The 18,655-nt window shown below is 40.1% G+C and overlaps 1 protein-coding gene across 2 annotated transcripts; it reads left to right on the forward strand.

Moving 5' to 3' along the window:
* Positions 1-1,488: 1,488 nt before the first annotated feature.
* Positions 1,489-18,237, forward strand: BPGM (bisphosphoglycerate mutase). Of its 2 annotated transcripts, none has more exons than XM_026678658.2 (3): positions 1,489-1,625; positions 4,487-5,133; positions 17,525-18,237. In XM_026678658.2, the coding sequence occupies exons 2-3, from the start codon at positions 4,533-4,535 to the stop codon at positions 17,704-17,706; spliced, it is 783 nt and encodes a 260-aa protein (XP_026534443.1). In that variant the 5' UTR covers positions 1,489-1,625; positions 4,487-4,532; the 3' UTR covers positions 17,707-18,237. The 2 variants fall into 2 exon arrangements, with proteins under 2 accessions (XP_026534443.1, XP_087824797.1); XM_087968671.1 differs by lacking the exon at positions 1,489-1,625 and adding an exon at positions 1,743-2,050.
* The last annotated feature ends 418 nt before the right edge of the window (positions 18,238-18,655 follow it).

The raw sequence follows: 18,655 nt of genomic DNA on the forward strand, positions 1-18,655 counted from the left end.
AGAACTCACGATCTCCTAGTTTCTTACTCTGATGCCTTAACCACTACACCAAATTGACTTACTGGGAGCAAAATTTTTCTTTTTAGAATTCTTCGTACTTGAGGTAAAATTTGAAATCTTATTTATTAAACTCTTTTGAGGCTTCTATTCTTGTAAGCATGCATAACATTAGGCTTCCATTTATCCACTACAGTACAGTATTTTACAATCCCATCCTTTTGCTAATTTTGCAACAACTTGATCAGATACCAAAAGGGGGTTTGTTTTTTTTTTTTTATAGTCAGAGTTGGGGCATTTAGGAAATTAAAAAAGAAAAAGGGGAAATTTGTTTTTTGTCACAAACTATGTGATTGGGCTTAGTTTTGGGGAGGAAAAAAAGGGGGAAAAATTCTGCCTCTGCCTACCAACATCCATCGGTATTCATCTGGCTAGCGTCCTGTCAGTGTGTGAGTTCAGGGCTGTTTGAAAACTGAAACAGCATTTGCTGTGTGAGCAAGGAGACAGCAAGGAACCTGGGTGTGGCTTACCTCAACTATTCTGTACTAAAACTGGTTGCTGCTATGAAACTAAAACTGAAACCTCTCTCCTCTGCTTGTGTTTTGCATTTGGGACAGATTTCTCTTCAGGTGGGGAGGGGGAGTAGAAGTCCTTAGCCTCTGAGCTTGTTAATAATAATATATGATATACTAATGTTCTGATAGTCATTTTGAAAAATCCTTTCCTAGTGAGCACCTAGAAGCCAAGAGGAACATATATGCCAAATTTCAAGGTTGTAGGCTTTACGTTCTGGATTTTGTGATGACGCATGAGTGGTATTTCGCTTTGACTTTGCAAGGCACACTAACCCATGGGGTTTATTTAATTAAATCATTTTTCCTGGATTCCTTCATGCCTCTTCTGCTTAACTCTGTCCTACAACCCACGAGCCCCTCTAGTCAATCCTGATTCTTGGAAAATTTCATGGAAACGTCTATGTACTTTTCCCAGCTCACTAAGGAAATTGTTTACATTGCTTTCTACAGGCATCCTTTTGTTTTGTTTATTTTGAACTCTTAAATCTGTTGTCCTGTGATTTCAAGATGGTCTTCCATCCAAGGACCAATCGCACCTTATCTTATTTGGTGGAGTTTGCTAAGTGTTTTAACCCTACTTCCAAGCTTTTCAAATTTTGAAAAGTTGGAGAAACATGCATCAAATAAGCCTTTCAAGGTCCCTTCCAACGCTGATGATCTACATCTGTATCTCTGGGAATCCCTTTAACCACAAAACTTAAAATCTCTTGTCCTGGAGTGATCCATTCGTTCACTGGCTTTACCGCATGGTAGCTGCTGCAGCTTCCCCGTCTACCAATCAGCGCCGACCTTCCAACAGAGATTGCCGGGAGAGCGTTTGATTTATTAGGTCATCAGTTCCCGCCCCTTCATCCGTGTTATGCGCTTCCCCATAAGAGGCCGCGGTGTCTCATGAGTGACAGCTCACCGCTTCAATCAGAGGGCGAATTCGGGAGGCGTTACTAAGTCTTCCCCTTCTTTAGCACTCTGCTGGAAACGTGTAGCCGAAGCCTTTGCAGCTGTAAAGGGGATGGTGGTTGCTGGATTTTGCAGACCGAGCTGTGCGGTGTAAAGGTGAATATTGTTTCTCCCCCTCCTTAAAAAACATTTCTTTTTTTGCATATGCGTGTTTGAATTAAGCCGCAGCAGGGAAGGGATAGAATTGCACCGACAATAGCTTCCCTTTGAAGTGCATGTTTATTTTCAGTCCAATGGGTTCGGCTGTTTCTTTTGCTGTTTTGTGTGTGTCTGTGTGCGTGCTCCCCGGAATTAGATCTCTAAGAATTGCATGCAAAATAGAAGGATAGGAATCCCCTTACCCAGCTAGCCGTGGGTGTCCCTAGAGTTTAGGGAGACTGAACCTGGTTGCCCTGGAGAGAATTTGGTGTGTGTGTGTCATTCTAATTTTGGTTCTGCTATTTTAAAAAGTCACAAACGCAGGGGTTTTCTTTTCCTCCCACGCTGTTTTCCACGGAATTGGGAGACGCCTTTCAAGAGCGGTAAGATCTTATTAAGTTATTAAGATCATGGTTGAGAATTCCTGGATGTGGATTCTATCACATTAGAGATACCTGTGTTATTAAAGCTACCAACTTAGTCCTTGCTTCTGCTTTTAAATCTGTCGGTTTTTTGCCTTCATCCCAATTATATTAATTTGGTTTTATATATTGTGGGGGCATCATAAAGGCTCCTGGCAAATTCCCTTGGTTTTTCTAGTGGCTACTAGCCACAATCCCATCCTGTTTAGCCTTTGAATTGGCCAGGTGTTTGCCGCCTTGAGTTAATTTGTAACAATAAGGGCAGGATATAAATAAAATAAATCACCCAGCTGAGTTTCGACCATGTGACTGTGGAGATGCTGTAACAGTTTTAAGTACAAAAACCGGTTGTAAGCAATTTTTCCAGTGCTGTTGTAACTTTGAACATTTGCTAAATGAATGGATGTAAATTGTACAGTGTTACTTTAAGTAGTACTTCGAACTCCAGTACCTCAATGTAGCATGAGTACAAGAAATAGCATCCAATAGTCAAATAACTTCAAATGTCAAGATGGTTGAAACAGAAAGTCCAAAATAGTGCAAGATGGCTATTTTCCAAAGCCTTCTGAGAAAGGTGTGAAAATTATTTGAATTATTTAAATTGGCAGCATTTTCTTGTGGAGAGTTGAATGAGTTTGATCAGAGTGCCCTCAATGTATTCTTGTTAATTGATGGGTCGTCAATATAAAATTACAGGGTGTGGTTAATATAGGGGTATTAAAAGATCAAGTGATTTGATTTTCATCAATACGTGGGAAGAAATTGGAAAGTAGTACATGGGATAGAAATTCTTGAGTGCGGTTTGCCATGTTCTACCATGTGTCATCTTTTAAAAATATTTTTTCATTTATTTATTAAACTTACATGCTGCCCATTTTGCCGAATAGGCTTTTATTAGGTATTTAAAAAAATAACCTAAAGAAAAGGGTTAAAAATTAGAATACAACGTGAATAAACAGGGACTTTACAACTGTCTTCAAAATTAAAGTTATTGAATATATATCATAATTGTAAATGATTGAGTGACTTACCTTGTTTTAGAAAAAGAGCAAATTGCTATTAAGCTCTAAACCTAATGAATTCTGGAATGTCCTAGCTAATTGTAAACGATCTGTATTTGGTACCCTCTGCCAGTTGTTTTCAGTTGGGTACTCCATCTAGTATGAGTGGCCAATTAACTCCAGTGTGAATGCTGATGGGCCCTGAATTGATTTGGCTGGGATAATTCTTACTTGAATCATCCTATTTTATTTGGGAGCATCCAGTCTTGAAAATCAATTAGAATGATATTCTAAGCCAGGAGTGTCCAACCTTGGCAATTTTGTGGACTTCAACTCCCAGAATTCATGGCTGGCAGGGAATTTCTGGGAGTTGAAGTCCATAGGTCTTGACGTTGCCAAGGTTAGACACCTTTCTTCTAAACTTTCAGGTTTTTTGATGACCTTTGCCAGCAGGAATGGTTAAGTAGAACCAGCTGAGCTCTCTTGTTCCTGTAAAAGTTATTTCTCCAGAATTTTGGTTGCTTTTGTGCAGCCATTCAGGAACTTTATTGGAATCATCAGATGCCCCAAATCAAATAACTAAGTCTGGAGGTGTTTGTTCTTATCTCTGCTACTTCCACTTCTCCTTCACCATCCTATTGCCACATACTGAGAATGATATGAGTATTAGTTAATTGCAAATATGATCATTGTATACATATGGGAGGATAAGTCCCAATGCGCACAATGTTAAGATATTGATGAACAAAATATCCATCAAAAACCAATTAATCCGTTAAGATACCTAAAACTGGCAGAAGAGGTAGAGTGTGGTTTGAGCATAATTAAACATCACTTCACTGAAAAGAGAAACTTCTTCTCTAAACCAGAGGTGGGGAACTATGGCCCTTTTATGACTTGTGGAGGTCAACTCCCAGAATTTCTGGACCAGCATGGCTGGCTCAAGAATTCTAGGAGGTTGAAGTCCACAAGTCGTAAAAGGTTCCTCACCCTTCTCTAAACAGGACCCCATTATCTCCTAGGGAAAAATAAGCCGATAGAAAAAGCAGACAGTGAACTTTTCATGAGAAGAATCTCCCAAGTCTTGGTGCTCTTGTGGAGAAGATCTTATTCAATTAAGGCAGGTGGGCCGGACCAGCAGCTGATTGTCGGAGAGAACCAGTTTGATCACAGATGATTCTCGGAGCTACCAGTTCGAGTGAACCGGGCCAAACCGGTATAATACCACCACTGGTCCTCTCCTAAAAGAACCTTTATGTTTGAAGGAGAAGATCGGTCGCAATAACAATTTACCTAGGGCTACTTATGCTGGCCTCAAGAAATTCTAGGCAAGAGTTTATGATGTTGATTGCTAGTGATCCAAAGCATTTGATTTATTTCTTTTATTTCCATGTAGATGTCTTCTCAGTAGATCCTGCAGATTCAAGAGAGCTCCGATCAAGATGGCTAAATTTAGACTCATCTTGCTGAGACATGGCGAAGGGGCTTGGAATAAGGAGAATCGTTTCTGTAGCTGGGTTGACCAGAAACTGAGCCCCGATGGGGTGAAGGAAGCTCAGACCTGTGGGAGGCACCTCAAAATGCTTGGTTTCGAGTTCGACCTGGTATTTACCTCCATTCTTAGCCGCTCTATTCAGACTGCCTGGCTTGTGCTTGAGGAGATGGGGCAGGAGTGGGTCCCCACTGAATCTTCCTGGAGGCTGAACGAACGGCATTATGGGGCTCTGATTGGCCTCAACAGGACAGAGATGGCTTTGAACCATGGCGAGGAGCAAGTGAAAAGATGGAGACGGAGCTACGACATCAGCCCACCTCCCATCACTGAGGTCCACCCTTACTATCACGAAATATATAATGATCGCAGGTATAAATACTGTGATGTACCGTTGGAGAAGCTTCCTAAGTCTGAGAGTTTAAAAGAAGTATTGGGTAGACTTCTTCCATACTGGAATGAAAGGATAGCACCAGAAGTCAAGAGAGGCAAGACTGTGTTAATTTCTGCCCATGGAAACAGCACGAGGGCTCTTCTGAAGCATCTGGAAGGTACCATTACATTTTTTTTTTAAAACAAGTTTTATTAATTTTTCAGAAACAAACAAATCATCATTAACCATTACATACTTGAACCTTTTTCCATTATAAATTTAACAAGTCAGATAAAACCTATAATTCTATTTTAAACCATTTCCATATAAGCATACAAAAACCTCTTATCCAGTTTCTCTTCACTTCTCTTATTCAATTTCATTATTATTATTTCATCTATTTCTTTCTGACTTGGTTACCATTATTCTCATTCTATATTTCTGCAAGGTTTTATTAATTCTCCCAGAAACATAAACACACAACACACAAAACATAAAAAAAAAGATCTTTTAGGAAAGTAACTTGGCCCCAGATATCTCTCTCTTCATGGACTTCAATTATATTCATGCTCATCTTACATGTCATTACTTATTTTATTTACCATTCTAAGTCTTCTATATTATCTTCTCCATGGCTCTCTCTAATGCCAGAAAACCTTCCAAAAGTATATATGCGTGCTATTGTTATATTTGCTTAATTATGATAGTTTCTCTTACCGTTCCCAAAATGTTTTTGGTATTTTTAGAGGTGAGAATTGGGAATCGACTTTCAGTTTACCTTTGGCACTTTCAAGGGTGTTGTTTATGGCACAGTTGTATCTTCAGATACCAATATATAAATACCTAGTAATATAGTTTGTAGTTTTTACCTTGGTAGCAGTTGGTGGCCTGGTTTATGCAAAAGTTGAGAGCTGATCCCTGGTTTACAAACTGCTATGGTATTTGGATTAGCATTCGTATGCTAATCCAAAAGCAAAGAACACGCCTGAATCTAAACTGTGTTCATAGCCTCCTTCAGCTAAATCTAACCCTTGGTTTGCTCTCTCCACCAGACTACTCTAATCTTGGACATGATTTATTTTCTGTAAAGTATAGTTTACAATAAGCAAGTGCCAACTGTAAGAAACCTGCCTGATCAATCTGTTGGCCAAAGTTGGTGAAATTGTAGGTAAAAATAGTTAGAGGAGCCCTGCTTGTCTATTCCTGTTGTATGCCATTTGAAGTGGGGACAGCAAAGAATGTTGCTCTGGGTAGCCTTGGTAATAGATACTTATGGCATGCCCAGAAAGGTACAAAAGAACGGATGGGAAAGACCTGTCAAAATTTTAGAACAGCTGTTATCACCAACTTAGCTTCCACTTTTACTGCTTTTCATCTTAGTAGCCCTGGGCCAATTCCTTAAGCAGTGGTTCTTTAAACGGTTTGACCCAATTACTCCTTTTCATGGTCTTGAATAATGTCATTACCCCAACAAAAGAAGAAAATCTCTGAGCCTTAAAGAAATATCTCTGCAGTGGAAGTCCCAATCTGGATCCTTAATTCACAAGAAATTTACAAATAACAACAGCACTTAGACTTATATACCGCTTCACAGTGCTTTCAGCCCTCTCTAAGTGGCTTATAGAGTCAGCATGTTGCCTCCCAACAATCTGGATTCTCATTTTACCAACCTTGGAAGGCTGAGTCAACCTTGAGCCTGGTAAGATTTGAACTGCCAAATTGCAGGCAGCCAGCAGTCAGCAGAATAGCCTGCAGTACTGCACTCTAACCACTGTGCTACCGTGTCTCATAGCTCCATTACCACCAGGATATGCCCAAATTACCCCCAGATTAAGAACCATGGCTGTAAAGTGTAAGGGATTTCATTCTTGTTACTTAAAACCTGACTTTAGAGGTATGTAGCATTCAAATCCAAAGCCTGTGGATGGGAGCCCACGGCACCTGTTGCTTTGGACTCAGAAGAAAAATACATGTTCAGGAGTGTTTATTACCATCCTTTCAGTGCTTCCTTAAATTTACTCTCTTGCCCTTCACTAAGAATAAACTCACAAAGGAGCCAGAAGGAATTTCATTAATTAGGTTTATCACCAAGAAGGTACAGGTAGTCCTCGACTTACGACCATAATTGTGTCCAAAATTATGGTAGTAAGTCATGTGGGTCATTAAGCAAGTCGTTGCCTCATTGACCCGATTTTACGACATTTTTTGCAGCAGTTAAGCGAATGCCACAGTTATTAAGTGAATTTATTGTTCATAATGGGTGTTTTTGCTGGAAATTAGAAGTAAATGCCAGATTCTGGTTAAAAAAAAAAAGTAAAGGGAGATCATGTGACCATGGGATGCTGCAAACAGGTATACATGCACCCAAAATTCAATCGTGAGTGTTTGGATGGGTGACTGTTGGAACTTTGGTTCCGTGTTATAGGTACTTTTAAAACATATTCCATTGTACCTTTGAATGGTTACTAAGCGAGGACTACCTCCAAGGGAGCAGTTCCGAGCCTTTGGGGCACCAGGGATGGGTTCTGTGGAAAACAATATTTCCACAGACTGGGATTGGTGGTTTCACACAATACCTAGATCCTGGGCATGTGCAGACAAAGTTTCATTCACTTGCGTGAACTGGTTCCTAACAGGCCACAGACTGGTACCTGGAGGTTGGAGACTCCTGTTGTAAGGGATTTCTGTACAAAGTCTTGGAAATTGAGTAAGACAGACTGTAGCATTCATTTACCAGTAAATAAATGCTAGTTTTGTCTCCAAATCTTGCATGCTTTTATTTGATTAGGATTCATCCCTGGAACCAGCTTTCGTTCATCCTTGTTCCCCCGAGCGAGTAGCATCTTTTATTTCAGACGAGGTTTTTTTTTTCCCCCTCCTGAGAAGTAAAACAATATCTTTTCGTGTTGCAATGTTAATTTTAAAGTGATTTCTTCAGTGAAGCTTGCTTAAACGTGCTGTTTCCCAATATTGGATCAACCTTTTAAATTCTAATTATATAAGCATGTCTTAATCCTCCAAAACATATGCAGGTCTTTGGAATGCTGTAAAGGTGAAGGTTGATTAAGAATTAACACGGGGCCGTTGCCACATTTAGGTCATGTCTTTTACTCTCAAAGTCCTCCATAAATCCATAATCCTTCCCTTCATAAAGTGTCTCAATCCTGGATTGTGTTGTTCTTGTGGCTGATGGGTTGCTTAGATAGAAGTGAAAGAACAGGTTGCTTAGGAACAGATTGCTTGCATATTGTCTATGTGCCAATTCCTGCTCTGTTCCCTCAAATAAAGCGTGGGTTTAAGGAACTAAAAGGGAAAGACGAATAAAGTCAGAAGAAATTCCTTAAAATGTTGTGTTGGAGAATTGCTGAGAATCTAGATCTGGCTGTCTTCTAGCAATTACAGGTAGTCCTTGACTTTTAACCGTTTGTTTAGTGACTGTTCAAAGTTACAAGGGGACTGCTGTAATGGTCATAAGTGGGGGCCATTTCCCCCGCCCCCACTTATGACCATTACAGCATCCCAAAGGTCATGTGATCAGAATTCAGATGCTTGGCAACTGATTCATATTTATGACGGTTTCACAGTTCCGGGGTCATGTGATCCCCTTTTGTGACCTTCCAATGAGCAAAGGAGGGACGCAGTGGCTCAGTGGCTGAGACACTGAGCATGTCAATCAGAAAGATCAGCAGTTCAGCGGCTCGAATTCCTAGCACCACATAACGGAGTGAGCTCCTGTTACTTGTCCCAGCTTCTGCCAGTTCGAAAGCATGTAAAAATGCAAATAGAAAAATAGGAACCACCTTTGGTGGGAAGGGAACAGCTTTCCGTGTGCCTTTGGTGTTTAGTCATGCCGTCCACATGACCACAGAGACGTCTTTGGATAATGCTGGTTCCTTCGGCTTTGTAACAGAAATGAGCACCGCCCCCTAGAGCTGGAATCGACTAGCACGTATGTGTGAGGGGAACCTTTACCTTAACGAGCAAAATCAATGGGGAAGCCATATTCACTTAGCAACCGTGTTACTAACTTACCGGCTGCAGTGATTCACTGAACAACTGTGACAAGAAAGATCCTAAAATGAGGCAAAACTCAGCTAACAAATATCTCGCTTAAGCAACATAAATTTTGGGCCTGATTGTGGTTGTAAATTGAGGACTACCTGTATTTGGTTCAAGACTACCAGGATAGGAAGAGCAGATGGACTCGAACAGGACATATAAGTACTGCTTGGTAACTTTCCTCTTTCTGGCCAGGAATTCCCTTTACATTCCCCTTTTCTGCCACTGCAGTTGCTTTGTGTGCTTTCTCCAAAGGCTGACCCTGTTCTTCCCTTTTTTAATTAATGTCTCCTGCCTTGGGTGACAGTGGTTTGAAAAGGAATAAAAGTCCATCTGGTAATGCTGCCAGCCAAATTCTGCTGGAAGCAAATAAATTCCCACGGAAAACAGAGGCATTCTAGAAAAAAAAGTTTTTTTAAAAAAAATTGCTTTAAAATAAATACCGCTCTTTGCTGATCGACACTATTAATACTACTATTTGCCCATGATTTCTCTATGCCAGTAGGGTTTACCTACTGTTTTGAAACAGGGATGGTTCCGGAATGCAATTTTTCATGTAAATGAAAATTTTAAAGGTTAACAGATTAACAGTTGGAAGGGTCCTTGTAGGTCAGTGGCCCCCAACCTTTTTCGAACCAGGGGCCAGTTTCACGATTATTCTTCCACAGACCGGTACCTGAGTAACGTGAGACTCCACCGCCATTGGGACGGCTCTTCATTGGAAACTGCCCCCCCTTGACGAAACTAAGGCGCGAGCACCCAAACGCCGCTTTCCAACCGAAAACCCGGAAGCAACCGAAAACCTGGAAGCGCTATCAAAACAAGATGGCGGCGCCCAAGCTTTGCGGCCCGGTAAAAAATGATCCACGGGCCGGTACCAGTCCGGGGACCGGTGGTTGGGGACCCCTGTTGTAGGTTATCTAGTCCAACCCCCGGCCCAAGCGGGAGACCTTACAAACTTGATTTCATTGCAGGCCGCATCAGGGTTTTGTTTGACCTTGGTGGGATAGAGTGGTCAGGATGGGCGTGGCCAGCATGACATCACTTGTGTCAGGAGGGCGCCTGTGGCGGCCTGGGCACTCTGCCAGCAAAAACGGGCCCTCACGAGCTCCGTTTTCGCCTGAGATGGCCTCCTGCAACCCTCTGTCAATGAAAACAGCTCGGGAGGGGCCCCGCATGACCCCCCCAAGCTCTGTTTTTGCTGGCAGAGGTACTGCGGGCCAGTCCTTTGCTATATTTCCATGGTGGCCCTGTGGGCCAGATCTAAGCACCACACAGGCTGAATCCGGCCCCCAGGCCTTAAGTTTGACACTCCTGCCCTACACCATTTATGACAAATGGCAGTCCGATCTCTTCTTGAAAGGCTCCAGTGATGAAGCTCCCACAATTTCCGAAGGCCAATTCTGTTCCATTGGTTGATGGTTCTCTCTTATCAGAAAATTTCTCCTTATTTCCAGGTTGAATCTCTCCTTAAAATGATAGTCTCTTCCAGCATCTTCCGAATGTGCCTTACAGCTTTTGATACAGGAAATATACTGCAGCTATGTCTAAATATTGTATTATATTTAATTATTATTTATGTATTGTTCTAATCAAAAGACTGATTTCTGGCCTGGCCCTATAACCCTGCTATGAGATCAAACTGTTTGCATAACTTTGTGCATCTGTCCATCAATGATTTTTTTTTTTTCTTGATGACTTTCATTCCATAGAGCCCTTGAATTAAACATGTGTCCAATAACGAAGCCAAGGATCTGGAAAGTTAACTCCTCCATCATGATGTAATAACTCATGTAATAACTTATATAAACAAAATCTAGGAGTTTTGTCTTTCCTGTACAGGTAATCCTTGACTTACAACCATTTGTTTAGTGACCATCTGAAATTACAAAACCATTGGAAAAAAAGTGAGTTATGACCCTTTTTCACACTTATGATTGTTGAAGCACCCCCAGGGTCACGTGATGGTGGCTGGCATGTATTTGACAGTTGCAGTGCCTTATGGTCATGTGATCACCATTTCTAACTTCCAATAAGCCATAGTTAATGTGGGAAGCCAGATTCGCTTAACGTGCATGATTCACTTCACAGTGAATCACATAATTCACAGTGAACAACTTCAGTGATTTGCTTAACAAATTAGGCGAAAGTCATAAAATGGGGCACAATTCACTTAACTATCTTACTTAGCAATGGAAATTTTGGATTCAACTGTGGCCGTAATTCAAGGACCTGCAGTTTTTTTTCTCAAATATTTGGTTTCCTCAAAGTAATTTAAAGGTATTGGAGAAGAAATGTATCTAAATAAATATATCAGTCCTCAATCAATAATACTGATTTTGCCATTTTTTTCCTCATAAATTGGGAGTTTCAGCCATCTATGTATCAATTTTACTCTGAGATTTAAAAAGTGATGCTTTTCATAGCAAAAGAATATATTACATATAAAAAGAATACAGGTTTCTTAATCCATAAAAAAATTGAGGAGCAGTTAAAACTGTGATTATTAAAAACATCCACAGAAATATTACAATAAATAGCAAATATTCAAGATTGTCAGATGGGATGTCCTGAAATCACAGAGCCGAATCATGTGACCCTGGGATGCTGCAACCATCATAAATACATTCTAGTTGACAAGCATCCAAATTTTAGTCATGTGGTGATGCTGTGACAGTTGTATGTGTGAAAACTGGTCGTAAGTCCCTTTTTATCACTGCTGTTGTGCCTTTAATGTTGTTGTTAAAGAAATGGTTATCAGTCAAGGATTACTTATATATGATTCTTCGTTGCATCTGACTAGTAATGCTTTATTCCAGGGGTGTCAAACCCGATCGCATCACAGGCTGTATCGTGACGTATCGTGATGTTTTTTGCCTTTGTGGAGCTGGGGTGGGTGTAGCCTGCATGGGCCAGATAAGGCCCGCAGGCTGCCAGTTTGACGAGCCTGCTTTATTCAGTTTAGCTGAATAAGTGCTGAGTTCTACAGTTCTACAGAGGAATTATTGAGTCTGTCATCCGCACCTCTATAACTGTTTGGTTTGGTTCTGCAACCCAACAGGACAGACACAGACTTCAGAGGATAATTAGGACTGCAGAAAAAACAATTACTACCCACCTGCCTTCAATCGAGGACCTGTATACTGCACGAGTCAAAAAGAGGGCTGTGAAAATATTTACAGACCCCTCACATCCCGGACATAATCTGTTTCAACTCCTTCCCTCAAAACGACGCTATAGAACACTGTACACCAGAACAACTAGACACAAGAACAGTTTTTTCCCCGAACACCATCACTCTGCTAAACAAATAATTCCCTCAACACTGTCAAATTATTTACAAAGTCTGCATTACCATTATTATTAATCTTCTCATCACTCCTTATCACCCATCCCCTCCCACTTGTGACTGTATGACTGTAACTTTGTCACTTGTATCCTTATGATTTATATTGTTTCCTAGTATGATTTGATTGCTTATTGTACCCTATGACTATCATTAAGTGTTGTACCTTGTTGACTCTTGATGAATGTATCTTTTCTTTTATGTACACTGAGAGCATTTGCACACACATTCCTTGTGTGTCCAATCACACTTGGCCAATAAAGAATTTAATTCTATTCTATTGTAGAATGCAAAGAGATCGATCAGTTAATCAGAACAGAACTGAAGGAACTTGGAGGTCTTTCAGTCCAACCCTCTGCCTAAGCAGGAGACCGTATACCATTTCAGACAAGTGACTGTCCAGTCTCTTCTTAAAAACCTCCAGTGTTTGAGCACCCACAATTCCTGATGACAAGCTCTTCCACTGGTTAATTGTCTTCACGATTAGAAAGTTTCTCCTCAATTCCAGGTTGCTTCTCTCCTTGATTAGTTTCCATCCATTGTTTCTTGTCCTGCCCTCCTGTGCTTTGGAAAATAAATTTACCCCCTCCTCTTTGTGGCAGTCTATTAAATACTGGAAAATATTGGATACTGGATAAATACTGGAATACTGCTATCATGCCCCCCATTCTTTTCTCTAGACTAGCCAAACCCAAATCCTGCAACCGTTCTTCATATGTTTTAGTTTCCAGGCCTTTATTCATCTTAGTTGCTCTTTTAGTCTGCACTTATTCCAAAGTCCCAACACCTTTTTTGTAATGTAGATGGATGTAGAAAGGTCAGCTAGTTAATGTTACAAGTATTTGAAGTAATTGGACACTGAGTATAGTTGACATTTATGTTTTGCACCAACAGTTCACTAATATATTGAACTAACCCAGCAGTGATTTTCATCCCCGGAGCATTCCATTCCATGATCACTCATGGAAATTAGAATCTTCCAGTCCCTTTCATCTTTTGAATCTCCCACTATTTCTTAAACAAATCCGAAAGAAACATTTGTGCAAATGAATATTTCCCAGAAATGTTGGCCTATAACACAACAAATATCTGATGAATATGCTGGATGGGCTTGATATGGCTGTAATAAGGACACATCTGGATGCATATCAAATTGGAGAACATTTCCTATGTAAGCCTCCTATGATTTTTTTTCCAGATTGTATTTGTGTATTGGAGTGTTATTTTAAAAAGATAAGGATATAGCTGTAGCTCCCTCTTCTAAATGAAGTTATAAATAGGAATCATTAAGGAGCTGTACTTGGCATCTTATTGCAACAGGAATAATTTGTAATGCCCTTTTAGTTTGCTTTTCACACAACAGCAGCTCTCCTACTTTTCCTAATTGACCAGTGGCCACTTATCATTATGTAATTTTCTATATTATCACTTCTTGTTCAGTGGTTTATAATGCACACTGTCTTTCCCATTCTGAGGGTCCTCTAAATGGGAGCAGCTCTGTAGCGGAGAAAAAGCTCTACATAGAATCATTAAAACTGCCCAGAATATCATTGGGCTCCTGCTACCAGCCCTGGATGACATCTTCTCATCTCACTGTTTGAAAAAATTGCATAACATTCTCAGAGACTCTTCCCATCCTGCTTACAATCTTTATGAACTGTTGCCTTCTGGCAGAAGATACAGAACAATTAAAGCTCGGACCACACGTTTTCTGAATAGTTTTTATCCCAGAGCTATAATTACACTTAACAATGAACTTAAGGACCACCATCAGTGAGCTGTTGGACAGTATTACTTGGTCTGTTGTGTGGATGCTTGTGTGTTTTTAGGGGGTGGGGAATTTTGGCGGGTGGGAAGGTGTTTGGGGATTGTCGTGTGTGTGCATGTTGAGTCTGGTCTCTGGGTGTTATGTGAATATCGTATGTATATTGTGTGTATACGTACAATGACAATAAATAATTCAATTCAATGTGCAAACTACATTTCCCAGAATACCTAGCAGTAGAAAGTCTAGGAATCCTGGTTTCTGGAAAACTGCTGTATTGAGTATTATATTTTTTGACAGTTATAGTAAAGTCACTTTTATAAACAGGAAGGAAATGCATTTCTTGTCATGCAAGTGATAACGTAAATATACATTTGGCACATGCAGCTTTGGTGTGTGACATGATGAGAGTTGGCTAAACTAAGATGAAATCACAAGACAAAAAAGTGCACACATTGACCTCGACTCCTGATGACTTTAGAGATGCTTCCATATTGTTTTCTTTGCACCAGTTTGAAAGTTGATTGTCATTGGCTCTTTCCAAACAGTTGAGATCAGGGAGCCCTTAATTAAGGTTGTTACTTATGTACAGAGACAAACAATTTTAGCTGCATTTTGGATTCATTTGGTTATTTTATTTCTCACAGTTTTGGGATGCTCGGTGATGAGACCAACTAAGTCTCTTAAAAAAATAACTCCATCAAAAACATTGTCAATTTTATAGGGTAAGTTGGTTGCTTAAGCACATTGTGGTCTTGGATCGAAAAAAGGTTGGTCTATTTTGTTATTACAGGTAGTCTTCAACTTATGACCACAATTGAGCCCAAAATTTATGTTGCTAAGTGGGACATTTAAGTGAGATTTGCCCCATTTTACGACCTTTCCTGCCACAGTTGTTAAGTGAACCACTGCCATTGTTAAATTAGTCATGAGGTTGTTAAGTGAATCTGGCTTCCTCATTGATTTTGGTTGTCAGAGGGGCGTGACTCCCTGGAGAGATTGCAACTGTCATAAATATGAATCGGTTGCCAAGCGGCTCAATTTTGATCATGTGACTGTGGGGAATGTGGCAACAGTCATAAGTGTGAAAAAGGGCCACAAGTCACTTTTTTCAGTGCTGTTGTAACTTTAAACAGTCACTAAGTGAAGTATTGTAAGTCAAGGACTACCTGTACTCACATTCCTACTTCAACCTCCAATCAATCCTCCTGTTTCACTGGACTTTGCTCTTAAGTCGGACTAGCTTGAAGAAATTAATAAATTTGACCACAGTCTCCTTTCCTGATGCAAACTCATTTTCCAAGCCATACATTTTTGAGAAGTTTCCCAATCTACTTAGCTGCCAGCTGGTTTTCCTGCTGTTTGTCCTGTTTAGCATGTCAAATAAAGACGGATTTTCTCAGCTGTTCTGGGTCTATTAAACAACTGATAGATTTGGGGCAAAGTTTGTAACTTTCAGCCGTAATGTGTATATAGCTTTTGTTGATAAAGCAGGATTAACACAATTTCCCCTCTCCTCCTCCTTTTTCCTCTTTTCACAAAGTTCTGACTCTTATAGTAGCACCCTTGTTGAAAGTGGTGATACTGCTTCATTGATTCTGTCCTGAAAATTTTGGGCAGAGAAACCGCCTTCTTTCAAGAAAAAGAGGCAAGCATTAAGGACAAGAAGAACCACAGGGATGCCAGACCAGATGCATTGTCTAGGATTGGAGAAGGGCCAATGGAGGGTGTTGTGCCTCCATAATTCAGAAAACTCAACAGCATAAAAGCATGGTTGATTTTCTTTTAAGGGAAGGTGGTTTAATTTAGGTAGAACATTTGTTACAAAAGCAGGTTGCTTTGGTGTGTTTATGGAGACATGCATCTATATTTGGGAATACCATGGCAAGATGTCTGTAGAGATTCTCAGTCATCCAGGTCATGGTTGTCCCAAACGTGCTTTTTCAAGAGATAAGTGGACTTTCTGTTTTTTCTTTGAAGACATTTCACTTCCCATCCAAGAAGCTTCTTCAGCTCTGAGTGGGTGGTGGGGAATAGAAGGATTTATACTCCTTGCAGACATTCTTTTAGAGAGTCATTGAGGCTACCTGGAGGTTTATCTGTGTTGTCAGGGTCACCTGAGTAGTGCAAATGAGAGTGGAACATCAAACGTTTCAGAAAGCATGCAAATGGGAAAAAATTTGCCTGCAGGCATACTTCCACTTCTAGCACTGATGATGTTACTTAGTTTGGGTAGTGGAATATCTACAAGAGGGCATCCAAAGTCAAAGAGAATCATGGACCCCTGAAGAAGAAAAAAGGCTCCACACACATGTGCATTATTCAGGTGACACTGACGACACAGATAAACCTCTAGGTAGCCTCAACAACGCTCTAGACGTCTAAAGTCATTGCTTTGTGGACTTCTTGGAAATATCTGGATGCATCTCTTGAAAACTGGAACCTTGGTGGTCCAACATGAATCTTATGTCCAAGAAGAAAACACATTGGTTGCGTCAAGGGATTATCCATGGTGGTTTTGTTCAGTTTGTTTTTAGTTTCTTCATATGTCAAAATGTCAGTTATACGGAGTTGGAGATCAGGCATTATATATATTGCATGGATCCTTATGTATATTGCATGGATCCTTCGAAAGGTATGTGATACTTGTCCTCACTACTAGAGAACTGACACTCTGGTTCAACTCAGTGTAAATCTATAATAAGGTGTGTCTTTTTTGGTTCAGAATGTTGCATTGAACTCAGTGATTTGTAATTTATAAACCCTGATTTTCAACTAAGCTTGATGTTTGAACCCAGTCTCATTTGTTTACAAGTGTTTGCCAATCAATCAGGATTGTTCTTGTTTCTTTTTAAAGAAAATTTCTGAACACTTACCCGAAGGTGCTTTTTCCAAAGGCAGCTGAGCTGGACTTTGTTTTTCCCTGACGACGTTTCACGTCTCACGTCTCACGCAAGAAGCTTCAGAACTTGTCAGAACTGAAGAAGCTTCTTGGATGAGAAACAGAACATCTTACAGGAAAAACAAAGCCCAGTTGCCTTTGGCAAAAAGCACCTTTGGGACAACCACGACCTGGATGACTGAAAATCTCCATCGACATTCATATGGTTTAATTTAAAACAGGAGTCTTCAAACTTGACAGCTTTAAGACATGTGGACTTCAACTCCCAGAATTCCTCCTCCAGTCATGTTAGCTCAGGAATTCTGGGAGTTGAAGTCCACAAGTCTTAAACTTGCCAAGTTTGAAGACCCTTGATTTAAAAACATTTGAAAATGAAAAGTGCAATTGTTTTTAGCAAATCCAAGACCTTCCTGATATTATATTTCATGATAGTATTAAAAGCTTACCTACAACCGGCATAAGATAGTGATAGTAAATTTGTTCCTTCTTCCCTGCAGGCATCTCTGATGAGGCTATAGTCAATGTGACTCTTCCTACTGGTGTGCCTGTCCTCCTGGAACTCGATGAAAATCTGCAACCACTTGGCCAGCACCAATTTCTGGGTGACCAAGAAGCCATACAAGCTGCCATCAAGAAAGTGGAAGATCAAGGGAAGGCCAAACCTATGGCTGAGAAATAAAGGCCACCTTACAAACGCTTTGCCCATAGCTCTAATGACGTGCAGCAAAATATGGCACTTTGTGAATTGTTTTATGCCTACTTGCTTGGTTTTCGGTTCTCACCAAGTGTTAGACAAGAGCTGTTAGATTTTAGCAGTTTATCTCTAGGGATTCGATTTCAGATCCTGGTATGAGAGTCCCAATGTCAGATGAATTGATTAGGCTTTAATTAGAAGAATAAAATGCATCTATGTATATTATCCTCAACTTTTCATCTGAGAGGAACCCTGTATCAGGAACCAGATTTCTGCAAATACTATTGTGGTAAATGGAGATAAAACAGGGAATGTCAGATTGGCCCATAGGAGGATTATTAAGGACTGAAGATCACAAACAGTAAACTTTCCCAAAGATGTTCACTCACAGTCTTAATGCGGACTTTTATCTTTTTATCATTGGACAGCTTCTTGCATTGGTTGAGTTATTTGTCGGGGCCCACTTTTATTGTATAACTTATGTTCAATTAATTTTGAATAAAGCCCTTATTTTTATCTGCTTTGCCTGAATCTTAATAGCCTTTTTTCCATGTTGGAGGGGACCATGTAAAGGAAAAGGCCAGGAAGAAATGATGTTCTAGAAAGCTTGAGAAATGTTGACATTCTACTTTAAGATTCTCTTTTCATTTAAAAGAAATTTGTAGAGGTAAGTCATTCACTTACAATTTGTTTAGTGACTGTTTAATGACACTAAATCAGCACAAATCATTCTGATCAGCACAAATCATTCTTGCAGCATCCTCATGGTTATGCTTTAGAGATCATTTGTAAATTTAAGTTTAAATATAATACAAGCATCACTGTTACAAATTTATTTCAAGCGTGCTAAGATGGTACAACCCCCCCTCCACCAATTCCATCCTTGGTCCAGCCATATCTCCTCCTACAGGAGTGGGATTCAATTTTTTTAACA

Source organism: Notechis scutatus, chromosome 6, assembly GCF_049901735.1.
Source record: "Notechis scutatus isolate UNSWTSFEM ecotype Mainland chromosome 6, rNotScu1.2, whole genome shotgun sequence".
Classification (NCBI taxonomy): domain Eukaryota; kingdom Metazoa; phylum Chordata; class Lepidosauria; order Squamata; family Elapidae; genus Notechis; species Notechis scutatus.